Consider the following 13,004-nt stretch of genomic DNA (forward strand, 5'->3'; position numbering starts at 1 on the left):
CAGGTCTTAGTATTACATTATTACATAAAACCCCCTCCCCAAAATCACTGAAGCTAAACATCTATGGCTAAGCAAGGCCATGTGCAGAATCACTATAGTACATAAGCGCCTTAGTGATGATGGCATCGACGCCAATACTGCTGCTCAGATTTTATGTTATGTTGGCCAATTTGAAACCGACAATAACCCTCTCCCCCTCTCCCAGGTGGAAGCCCCAGCTGCAGGAGCTCCAGAAGCTTCCGGCCTTCATGCGCGTGGCGTCCAGCGGTAACATGCTGAGCCACGTAGGCCACACCATCCTGGGCATGAACACTGTCCAGCTCTACATGAAGGTCCCCGGGAGCCGCACGCCTGGCCACCAGGAGAACAACAACTTCTGCTCCGTGAACGTCAACATCGGGCCTGGAGACTGCGAGTGGTTCTCTGTGCACGAAAACTACTGGCCGGACATCGACGACTTCTGTGAAAAGTAAGTCGTGTCGGTTGATACTTTTTATCGTGATTTCTTGAATGCGCTGATGATGACGAGGTACAAGAATATATTCCTTGTCAGTTTTGCCTGTTTTTGAATCTGCGCTTCCAAGTCACTTGAGATTAGCTTTCAAGACCGTACGCCTTAAGAATGTAAAATAGCGCAGTCGTCTCATCTACTAAAGTTTACCATTCTCCCAACCTATCAGCCACTACCTCAGAAGATCTTACCCCCGTATCCCCTCCCTCCTTCAGGCATGGAGTAGACTACCTGACCGGTTCCTGGTGGCCTGTTCTGGAGGACCTGTACCGCTCCAACATCCCTGTTTACCGCTTCATTCAGAGGCCCGGGGACCTGGTGTGGATCAACGCGGGGACCGTCCACTGGGTCCAGGCTGTGGGCTGGTGCAACAACATCGCATGGAACGTGGGCCCTCTCAACTGTACGTTTACCTCCCTGACACGGACGCCTACGTTAGTCTTGCTACGGATGCAGACCTTTCACTCGACTGTCTACTGAAACGCGTTGCAGTAGAGCTGTTTCTTGACTTTTATGTTTAGTGTTATTTTATGGATGTCGTTGGTCTTTGTCAGTCATTTTGCCTTGGGAGTTTTGAACTTCAGGGCGACGACCCCGGTCCGAATCCGCACCAATGAGACTCATAAGTAGAGGACTGATGTTGACCTTTTTTACAATGTCAGGTGAGGTCACCACTAATGACACCTTATCCTCCCTGCAGCCTACCAGTACCAGCTGGCCCTGGAGAGGTTTGAGTGGAACGAGGTCAAGAAGGTCAAGTCCATCGTCCCCATGATCCACGTGTCCTGGAACGTGGCCCGCACCGTCAAGGTCACCGACCCCGACACGTACAAGATGATCAAGTGAGTATTCAGACTGACGTGTCTTCCGGTTGATTGGTGGCGCTACAGTGGCAAGAAAAAGTATGTGAACCCTTTGGAAATACCTGGATTTCTACATAAATTGGTCATAAAATTTGATCTGATCTTCATCTAAGTCACAACAATAGACAAACACTGTCTGCTTAAACTAATAACACACAAACAATTATATGTTTTCATGTCTTTATTGAACACACCATGTAAACATTCTCAGTGCAGGGTGGAAAAAGTGTGTGAACCCTTGGATTTAATAACAGGTTGACCCTCCTTCGGCAGCAATAACCTCAACCAAACATTTTCTGTAGTTGCGGATCAGACCTGCACAACGGTCAGGAGGAATTTTCGACCATTCCTCTTTATAAAACTGTTTCAGTAAAGCAATATTCTTGGGATGTCTGGTGTGAACCGCTCTCTTGAGGTCATGCCACAGCATCTTGGGAATGATAAACTTGGGAATTCTTTTTTCCGTCGACGATAGCAAGCTGTCCAGGCCCTGAGGCAGCAAAACAGTCCCAAACCACGATGCTCCCTCCACCATACTTTACAGTTGGGATGAGGTTTTGATGTTGGTGTGCTGTGCCTTTTAGAGATACTTTTGTAACCCTTACCCGCTTTATGCAAGTTAACAATTCCTAATCTTAGGTTTTATGAGATCTCTTTTGTTCGAGGCATGGTTCGCATCAGACAACGCTTCTTGTGAATAGCAAACTCAAATGTATTTATTTATTTCTTTTATAAGGCAAGGCAGCTCTAACCAACATCTCTAATCTCGTCTCATTGATTGGACTCCAGGTTAGCTGACTCCTGACTCCAATTAGCTGATGGAGAAGTCATTAGCCTAGGGGTTCACATACTTTTTCATACCTACAATGTGAATGTTTAAATGATGTATTCAATGTAGACAAGAAATACAATAATGTGTTATTAGTTTAAGCAGACTGTTTGTCTATTGTTGTGACTTAGATGAAGATCAGATCAAATTTGATGGCCAATTTATGCAGAAATCCAGGTAATTCCAAAGGGTTCACATACTTTATCTTGCCACTGTATATTAGTTACAAATGATACAGATCAATAGGGCAGCTTGTGATTATACTACTAACCTACATTTCATTTGATAAGGGTTGCAGTGTCATGACAGGGACACACTATTACTGTGTTGGACCAGAGTTTTACCTCGGCAGGTCATGTGATCAGGAAAACTCTCGGTCCTCTTCATGCCTGAAACCTGTATCCTAACCTCATCGCTCACTCTCTCACTCAGGCACTGCCTCCTGCAGTCCATTAAGCACATCCAGGTTCTGCGAGACCAGCTGGTAGCAGCAGGGAAGAAGATCTCCTACCAGAGCCGAGTGAAGGACGAACCAGCTTACTACTGCAACGAGTGTGACGTGAGTAGTACTTCTACCCAGTATCTACCTACTGCCCTCTCAATGCAAACCCCCAACCTCATGTTTTACCTCATGTTTTACTGAGTAGTACTTCTACCCAGTATCTACCTACTGCCCTCTCAATGCAAACCCCCCCAACCTCATGTTTTACCTCATGTTTTACTGAGTAGTACTTCTACCCAGTATCTACCTACTGCCCTCTCAATGCAAACCCCCAACCTCATGTTTTACCCTCGGTCTGCCAGCGCCAAAACGCCTTCTAACTGAACTCAAAACACACACACTTGTGCCCATCACTCTTCTGAAACCACATTACTTCAACCCCCCCACAATTCAATTCCTTCCCATTCGTTATAAGACAACTCACTTTACTTGTGTACTATCTCTGTGTGTATATACATCATCTGTCCACCAGGTGGAGGTGTTTGACCTGCTGTTCGTGACGTCTGAGAGCGGCAGCAGGAAGACCTACGTGGTCCACTGTGAGGACTGCGCCCGCCAGAGGAACCCCAGCCTCTCCAACAACGTAGTGGTGTTGGAGCAGTACCGCATGGAGGAGCTAATGAGTACCTACGACACATTCAGCCTGGTGAGGACACACACACACTCAAATCAAATTTTATTTGTCACATACACATGGTTAGCAGATGTTAATGCGAGTGTAGCGAAATGCACACACACACACCTTTTTCTTATGAGACACTGACACCTGCATACAAGGAAATCAGTGTTCAGTCTGCCCAACAACCTGAGGACAGTAGCTGTAACGTTTCCTCTTCTGTCTGTTTCCTCTCTCCAGACAGCAGCCCCGAGTACACGGTGATAAAGGTCCTCCACGTCTCACAGCCATAACCAAAACTCCTGCCAGACAGGACTAAACATCTTTTAAAAAAACGTTCTTTTTAAATCTTTTTTTCCCCCCCTTCGTTATTTAAGATGTTTTTACTACTGCTAATACTTGCCGATCAAACAGCCAATCGAAAACCAGTTTACTACTCATCACTGTTTACAAAACCGAACCGCCAATCAAATGCCAGTTTACCCTTGTTGTAGACTGTGTTTCATGAGCAGCGTTCTGGTTTCCGGAGGACTTGAAAAAAATGGAAAGGCAGTTGGTGCTAGCTGCCATTGTGAACAAGCAACAAAGGGTTGACCGTTATCAATGGCATGAATTTTATTATTTCCATATCTTTTTCTTCTTTTTTTTATCATGAATTCTGAAATTTGTAAATGCTGTGTATTTTTTGTGGGGTGCTGTTTTTTTTTCTAAAATAATGTATTTCATTTAAGACTAGATCAGCCCTAGATATATACCACATTGGCCTTGTGACTTGTATTTAGAAGATAAATAAGATGGAAAATACTAAGAAATGACATTTTTTTTTCTAAAAGCATTAAGAATAAGGAGACACAAAAAAATACAATTGTTTGAAATGCTTAGAAACATACGGGTTTTAAAGTCTTTTTAGATTTTTAGTTTAGTCTTTCTTACTCTTGTATGTGTTGTGTTTTTACAAATGTATAATGTTTATTTCCACGGGAAGGCGAAAGAGTCAATTGTCACAACTCTTTAGGAGTACATCAGGTCTTTTTGTTTTAATGAATTTCTTCCATTTTGCATTTTGTACCTCTGATTTTGTTGGTTTTTTGCTTAATATACAGATTTATAATTTTTCTTCTGGATTTTACATTGTACATTCTTTTTTTATTTAAAATGTTTCTTATATTTATAGGATGTCAATGTTCTCCCCTTGCTTTTATTAGGGTTGTACAAGTTTGAAAGTTTTTTTTCTTTCTCTGTAACAACTGAAATGGTGTGTTATGGGAGGACAAGGTTTTCACTGGTGCTTCTTCTGGTTCTATATATATATATTATATAAATATAAATGATATTTCTAATGAATATAACTTACACCTTTCCCTGTAGTTGCTAGGATCCACAGCCGAGGTAGAGTTGACGAATGGAATACGGTCTTTGTAATGCGTGGGGGAAATTGTAATTGTTTTTCAATCTTTTTAGGGGGCTTTAGATTAATTTTTTAAAATGTGTATTAATATTATTGTAATCTGTTGGAATATTGACTTATGGGATAGAAAGGTGCTACAGTTTTCGGATGAACTATTTTTGTTTTTCCTTTAAGATAAATTCTATTTTTCCTGTTGCAATATACCTTCCTTCTCTTTGTGGTCATTTATTTAAAACTGCACTCCTTAGAGAATATACACTCGCGTACACACACACACACACACACCAAACTGAGCCAGACATGTCTTAAACACTTTGTGAATTTGTGTGACATTTACTATGACTTATTAATAAATAAACGCTTTTGATAAAGCCAAAAATGTGCATATAGTTTAATTGTTTAAATTCTATTGATGGTACACACCTCATCTGAAGGAGTGTTTTTGCAGATGCCTCAAACAAACCACATCTCATACCTGATACAGCCACCAATTGTTCACCTAACCTAAATAAATAAATAATGGGAAGAATGTTAGAATAGTTACATATTGAACGTTAACATCCCAATCTGAAAACAAAGGCCAGAGTGGTAGCCTATAAAATCTAGAACTATAGATGAATAAAGCCCTCTTTGAGCTGGACTCAATCTGTATCGCAGAAGCGTTATATATTTCGCAATCGAAATGTAAGAGTAATTTCTGACTGAGCTGACCTATGCAGTTTTACTGTGAAAGCAGTCTGACTATGCAACATTGCCTTTTAAGTTTGAATCACACTGTAACGCTGAACTTAAGTGATTTAGATTGAATCTAGCCCTTTTTTTTCACTGACTTCCTGCCTGAGGCTGATAGGCTGACCACTGACGTGGGTGAGAGCGCATATCTTCTATTTACGCTTTGGGCCCATATACAATAACAAACCGAACCCTCATATCGCTTAGCCGAGCTAGATCTTATCTCTGGCACTTGCAGAGGTCTCCTCATTCAAGTCAATCACTAACGGTTCCTTTTGTTTGACATGAGTGTGTGTGTATAAAATTAAGTGAGTGGTTTCCATAAGGTGAATTCTATCCAAGGTTAAAAAAGCAGGCCCAAACAAACACACAGTGTCACACAGAAGACAGGGCAGGAAACCGCAGTGAACTCACAGGATTCAATGACAAAGTCCAGATTTCAGTTTCCCCCTCAGCTAATTCCACTGACTAACACTACCGTAGAGAGGCGTAGGCCCACCCAATCAGATTGAGGAAAACATTAAAAATACAAATAATGATGCTCTTTACTTTGTGTTCCAAACGGGACATTATTTGTTTTTTTACCCAAACATGCAAACACCTATAGATATTCATAGCAAGCGGTGCACTGGGTTAGTCAGATTTGATGAAATATAACAGAATGGAAAAACTGGAATGACATTCACTCTCATGGGGTGGGTTGCCAAAAATAACTAAAATCCACACCTTCAATAAGCCACAAACTCAGCAAAAAAAGAAACCTCACTTTTTCAGGACCCTGTCTTTCAAAGATAATTCATAAAAATCCAAATAACTTCACAGATCTTCATTGTAAAGGGTTTAAACACTGTTTCCCAATGAACAATTAATGAACATGCACCCTGTGGAACGGTCATTAAGACACTTACAGACGGTAGGCAATTAAGGTCACAGTTATGGAAACTTAGGACACTAAAGAGGCCTTTCTACTGACTCTGAAAAACACCAAAAGAAAGATGCCCAGGGTCCCTGCACATCTGCGTGAACGTGCCTTAGGCATGCCTCAAGAGGCATGAGGACTTCAGATATGGCCAGGGCAATAAATTGCAATGTCCGTACTGTGAGACGCCTAAGACAGGGCTACAGGGAGACAGGACAGACAGCTGATCGTCCTCGCAGTGGCAGACCACGTGTAACAACACCTGCACAGGATCGGTACATCCGAACATCACACCTGCGGCCTGTACTCTGGAGCGGGATCGATTTGGAGGTGGAGGGTCCGTCATGGTCTGGGGCGGTGTGTCACAGCATCATCGGACTGAGCTTGTTGTCATTGCAGGCAATCTCAACACTGTGCGTTACAGGGAAGACATCCTCCTCCCTCATGTGGTACCCTTCCTGTAGGCTAATCCTGACATGACCCTCCAGCATGACAATGCCACCAGCCATACTGCTTGTTCTGTGAGTGATTTCCTGTAAGGCAGGAATGTCAGTGTTCTGCCATGGCCAGCGAAGAGCCCGGATCTCAAACCCATTGAGCACGTCTGGGACCTGTTGGATCTGAGGGTGAGGGCTAGGGCCATTCCCCCCAGAAATGTCCGGAAACTTGCAGGTGCCTTGCTGAAAGAGTGGAGTAACATCTCACAGCAAGAACTGGCAAATCTGGTGCAGTCCATGACGAGGAGATGCAGTACTTAATGCAGCTGGTGGCCACACCATATACTGACTGTTACTTTTGATTTTGACCCACCCTTTGTTCAGGGACACATTATTCAATTTCTGTTAGTCACATGTCTGTGGAACTTGTTCAGTTGATGTCTCAGTTGTTGAATCTTGTTATGTTCATACAAATATTTACACATGTTAAGTTTGCTGAAAATAAACGCAGTTGACAGTGAGAGGACGTTTCTTTTTTGCTGAGTTTATGACTGCATTGAGGCATGTCACAGTGCTTCTATGGCTATATGCACCATTCCACTGCCTATTTAAATTTGTTCATTTAGCAAACAAGACAGCTCATAATCCAGTGCCTTTATCACAGTCAACACACCTATATTTTAGCATTAGAAATGCTACATTTTCTCTCAGCCTCATGGCAAAATGTGTAGAATAGCAGGAGATTACCTATAAAACTGCACATTTTCATTTCTGTCCCATTATAAAATGTTTAGCATTGCAAGAGATTTGCTTTAAAACAGCCACATTTTGTCTAGCCTCATGACAAAATGTGTAGAACAGCATGAGATTAGTTATAAAATGGCAAACGCTTCTCTTTTTTGGAGGGGGCCCACCCACCAACACATTTCTGGCTGTGCATTCTCTGAGAGTATAGGAATGGACTACCACTGAATGTGGTGAAATAACCAGTAATCGTTTTTTTACATCCATGATTGATCGAACACAATCAGGAGACTTACGCACATATCACCGTGGGGGACAATGAAGTAACAAGGCCGCTCATATTTCAAAAACACCAAACATATATCCACCAATCAAGAAAAATCCCGGTCCCGCAAGTGAGAGAAGGAATGTCAGTGTGTCCCATCCTGTGGCCCTGGGTGAAGTGGTCAACGAGGACGGAGGAAAGCTGGACAGAATGGAGGACATCCTGCTTCCACAGGAAGTCGCATCCGCCGTCCACGCCACCCACTGAGGGTATAATAAGAACTGGAGAATGCGTCCAAGATGTCCGCCCGTTGTTTTCAAGGTAATCTACTCACGTTCGCATATGCTGTTTCATGGACCGTCTATATCCAGGTTGCATCCGGTGTATAAGAACCATCACATGCGCACTAGCACTGAGTGTAGCAGCGACGACGTCATCACGTCATCCAAAAAACATGACAGACATTGGATAAATATAAAATGTTAATATCTTCGGCTGTGAATGATTAAAAAAAGTATTTAAAAAAAGAATAAATCAGCCTGAGTGACAATTATATGAATAATTCAAATGATGTTTTGTGCAGAAAGATGATCGCTAAAGTGTCTTATTAGGAATTTTCAAATCTGACCTCTACGTGGCTTTACATGGAAATGGTCTTTCTAGGCCAGGTGTCAGTTAAACTGCAGTACCGAAGCGAAACTGTAGCTTCTAGACCGGAACCCTGGCCCCTTGACTCCACCTTGATCTGATGGCCACAGATGGCCGTGACCGTACACTCACACCCCACCAACACAATGCTGGCTCAAGGGACTAGTGTGATCATCATGTTGTTGGACTAATGATGGGAAAATCTAGAAAGCCTTTGAAGCTATTTTTGACCAAGCTATTGTTGGTCACCGACTATGAATTAAGCTATTATTCATTTATAATTACTAAGATAGGATCAGTGAAATATAGATTGTCGTGTGGATACATACAGCGCCTTGCAAAATTATCAATATCCCTCGGATTTCTTGGCATTTTATTGTTACAAAGTGGGATTGAAACGGATTTAGTCGTAATTTTTTTGTCAATCTACTCAAAATACTCTATAATGTGAAAGTGGAAGAAAACTGATATTTTTGAAAAGATTAACAAGAATGTGAGAACTAAAATAGTAGTTGCAAGTATTCAGCCCCTTTGTTCAGGCAAGTCTAAATTAGTTCAGGAGTAAAATGTGGCTTAAAATGTCTTAAAAAATGACATGGATTCACTCTTGTTGAAATAATACAGTTGAAGTCGGAAGTTTACATACACTTAGGTTGGAGTCATTACAACTTGCTTTTCAACCACTCCACAAATGTCTTGTTAACAAACTATAGTTTTGGCAAGTCGATTAGGACATCTACTTTGTGCATGACACAAGTCATTTTTCCAACAATTGTTTACAGACAGATTATTTCACTTATAATTCACTGTATCACAATTCCAGTGTGTCAGAAGTTTACATACACTAAGTTGACTGTGCCTTTAAACAGCTTGGAAAATTCCAGAAAATGATGTCATGGCTTTAGAAGCTTCTGATAGGCTAATTGACATCATTTTAGTCAATTGGAGGTGTACCTGTGGATGTATTTCAAGGCCTACCTTCAAACTCAGTGCCTCTTTGCTTGACATCATGGGAAAATCAATAGAAATCAGCCAAGACCTCAGAAAAAAAATTGTAGACCTCCACAAGTCTGGTTCATCCTTGGGAGCAATTTCCAAACGCCTGAAGGTACCACGTTCATCTGTACAAACAATAGTACGCAAGTATGAACACCATGGGACCACGCAGCCATCATACCGCTCAGGAAGGAGACGCGTTCTGTCTCCTAGAGATAAATGTACTTTGGTGCGAAAAGTGCAAATCAACCTTGTGAAGATGCTGGAGGAAACAGGTACAAATGTATGACCATTGTTATGTTTGGAGGAAAAAGGGGGAGGCTTGCAAGCCGAAGAACACCATCCCAACCGTGAAGCACGGGGGTGGCAGCATCATGTTGTGGGGGTGCTTTGCTGCAGGAGGGACTGGTGCACTTCACAGAATAGATGGCATCATGAGACAGGAAAATTATGTGGATATATTGAAGCAACAGCTCAAGACATCAGGTAGGAAGTTAAAGCTCGGTCGCAAATGGGTCTTCCAAATGGACAATGACCCCAAGCATACTTCCAAGTTGTGGCAAAATGGCTTAAGGACAACAAAGTCAAGGTATTGGAGTGGCCATCACAAAGCCCTGACCTCAAACCTATAGAAAATGTGTGGGCAGAACTGAAAAAACGTCTGCGAGCAAGGAGGCCTACAAACCTGACTCAGTTACACCAGCTCTGTCAGGAGGAATGGGCCAAAATTCACCCAACTTATTGTGGGAAGCTGGTGGAAGGCTACACGAAATGTTTGACCCAAGTTAAACAATTTAAAGGCAATGTTACCAAATACTAATTGAGTGTATGTAAACTTCTGACCCACTGGGAATGTGATGAAATAAATAAAACCTGAAATAAATCATTCTCTCTACTATTATTCTGACATTTCACATTCTTAAAATAAAGTGGTGATCCTAACTGACCTAAGACAGGGAATGTTTACTAGGATTAAATGTCAGGAATTGTGAAAACTGAGTTTAAATGTATTTGGCTAAGGTGTATGTAAACTTCCGACTTCAACTGTACATGTTGACATGATAACCCTTCCTCTGTCCCCCATACATACAACATCTGTAAAGTCCCTCAGTCAAGTATTGAATTTCAAGCACAGATTCAACTATGAAGACCAGGAAGCACTTTTCAAAAGCCTCATAAAGAAGGGCAGTGATTGGTAGATGGATAACAATAACAAATCATATATCTTATACATATTTAAGCACGGTCAAGTTAATAATTATGCTGTGGATTAGGATATAATTATCCTAATTAGGATATAATTACTTTTAATGTTCCAAGGGGGAAATTGTTTTAGACACACAATTATATATAAAACCACCCAGACACATCAAGATACAGTCGTCCTTCTGAACTGAGCTGCAGGACAGGAATGAAACTGCTCAGGGATGTTACCATGAGGCCAGTGGTGATTTTTAAACAGTTACAGAGTTCAATGGCTGTGTTGGGATCAACAACATTGTAGTGACTACACAATAATGACAAATGACAGAGTGAAAAGAAGAATACAAATATACAGAACTCAAATATTCAAAATCTTGTATCCAGCAAGACACTAAGGTAATACTGCAACGAAAATGGAATACACTTTTTGGCCTAAATGCAAAGCCTTATGTTTGGGACAAATCCAACACAACACATCTCCGATTAACTGCCTCATTTTCAAGCATGGTGGTGGCTGCATCATACAGTGGGCTCCTCAGAGGAGGAAGAGGATGACCATCCTCTTCAGTGATATAAAAATAGTGAAACATAAAAAAAGTTATCCTTTTTAGATAAAACTATACTAAATGCTGTATATTCACGTCACCAAATAATTGATTAAAACAACCTGTTTTGCAATGAAGGTCTACAGTAGCCTCAACAGTAGCTGCCACCCCCGTGCTTCACGGTTGGGATGGTGTTCTTTGGCTTGCAAGCCTCCCCCTTTTCCTCCAAACATAACGATGGTCATTATGGCCAAACAGTTCTATTTTTGTTTCATCAGACCAGAGGACATTTCTCCAAAAAGTACAATCTTTGTCCCCATGTGCAGTTGCAAACCGTAGTCTGGCTTTTTTATGGCGGTTTTGGAGCAGTGGCTTCTTCCTTGCTGAGCGGCCTTTCAGGTTATGTCGATATTTTACTGTGGATATAGGTTATGTCGACTCATTTTACTGTGGATATAGATACTTTTGAACCTGTTTCCTCCAGCATCTTCACAAGGTTGATTTGCACTTTTCGCACCAAAGTACGTTCATCTCTAGGAGACTTCTTCTATTTTACGCTGCTGCTACTCTCTGTTTATCATATATGCATAGTCACTTTAACTATACATTCATGTACATACAGCCTCAATTGGGCCGACCAACCAGTGCTCCTGCACATTGGCTAACCGGACTATCTGCATTGTGTCCCGCCACCCACCAACCCCTCTTTTACGCTACTGCTACTCTCTGTTCATCATATACACATAGTCACGTTAACCATATCTACATGTACATACTACCTCAATCAGCCTGACTAACCGGTGTCTGTATGTAGCCTCGCTACTTTTATAGCCTCGCTTTTTACTGTTGTTTTATTTCTTTACTTACCTATTGTTCACCTAATACCTTTTTTGCACTATTGGTTAGAGCCTGTAAGTAACAAAATGCCACTATCACATGTAAACACTGCAATTACCCAATCAACCAGTGATCGGTTTCAAGCTTGATTATATTCCCTGCCACAGACGCAACGACAGTTTGTTTTAGAAGCTATTTTCTCCATTGCTTACTTCTCCTTCTCTCACTCCCTCTCCAGCACGCTCTCTCTTTCAGCAACACTTCTGATTGAAATGCGTCAACCACATCCCTCTCTTCCACCCTCCTTCCCGTCCCATCTACTCATTCATCTTCCGCTTCTTCTCACATAATCCAACATTTAAAAAGGTAAACCACAGGCCGCATAGGACGCGAACACATCTGTAAGTCAGGCTCTTGGGATGTAGTGGTAGAAGATGGTACTGATAAGGCATTTTCTTCTTTCTTGGTTCGGATAAGCATTATATAGGCTAGCCAAAAACATGAACATGTGAAGCCCAGTAGAAGTGTGCAGTAAAAGATGGCAAAGATCAACAGTATCTCTAACTCATCTATTTGAGCCTGTTTGGATCCCCCCCCCCCGGTCTCTCAGTCCTCCCCTCCTGCCCCTTGACCCCTCTCTTCTCCGCTCAGATACAGATAAAAGAGACTCAAATATCTGTAGCGATCAGGGATAAAGCCCAGTGGAGGGACACGGTAAATAAATACTGACCAGCTCAAAGGGGAGAAGAGAGCGAGAACAGAGAGAAAGGAGAGAGGGAGAAAATCCGATCAGACAACAGTAATTACTCTGTGATCTGCACTCTCTCTCTTATCAGTTCAGAAGTTCTTTGTCTGCCCCCTCTCACCTTTTAGCCCTTTTTTCCTCCCTTGTTCCATTGATCCTTCCAGTTATTCCTCCGATCCGTGGTTCCTGACATTGTCTTGTTCA

General features: G+C 41.9%; 1 protein-coding gene across 1 annotated transcript in view; it reads left to right on the forward strand.

Moving 5' to 3' along the window:
• Positions 1 to 4,932, forward strand: part of LOC115199245 (lysine-specific demethylase 6B) — a 56,770-nt gene extending 51,838 nt beyond the window's left edge. Inside the window, exons 16-21 of the mRNA XM_029761868.1 lie at positions 206 to 469; positions 727 to 914; positions 1,212 to 1,353; positions 2,636 to 2,762; positions 3,178 to 3,351; positions 3,562 to 4,932. Coding sequence (XP_029617728.1) covers positions 206 to 469; positions 727 to 914; positions 1,212 to 1,353; positions 2,636 to 2,762; positions 3,178 to 3,351; positions 3,562 to 3,585 — 919 coding nt within the window. The 3' untranslated portion in view covers positions 3,586 to 4,932. The remainder of the gene's footprint in view (positions 1 to 205; positions 470 to 726; positions 915 to 1,211; positions 1,354 to 2,635; positions 2,763 to 3,177; positions 3,352 to 3,561) is intronic.
• Positions 4,933 to 13,004: the final 8,072 nt, after the last annotated feature.

Source organism: Salmo trutta, chromosome 8, assembly GCF_901001165.1.
Source record: "Salmo trutta chromosome 8, fSalTru1.1, whole genome shotgun sequence".
NCBI classification, from domain to species: domain Eukaryota; kingdom Metazoa; phylum Chordata; class Actinopteri; order Salmoniformes; family Salmonidae; genus Salmo; species Salmo trutta.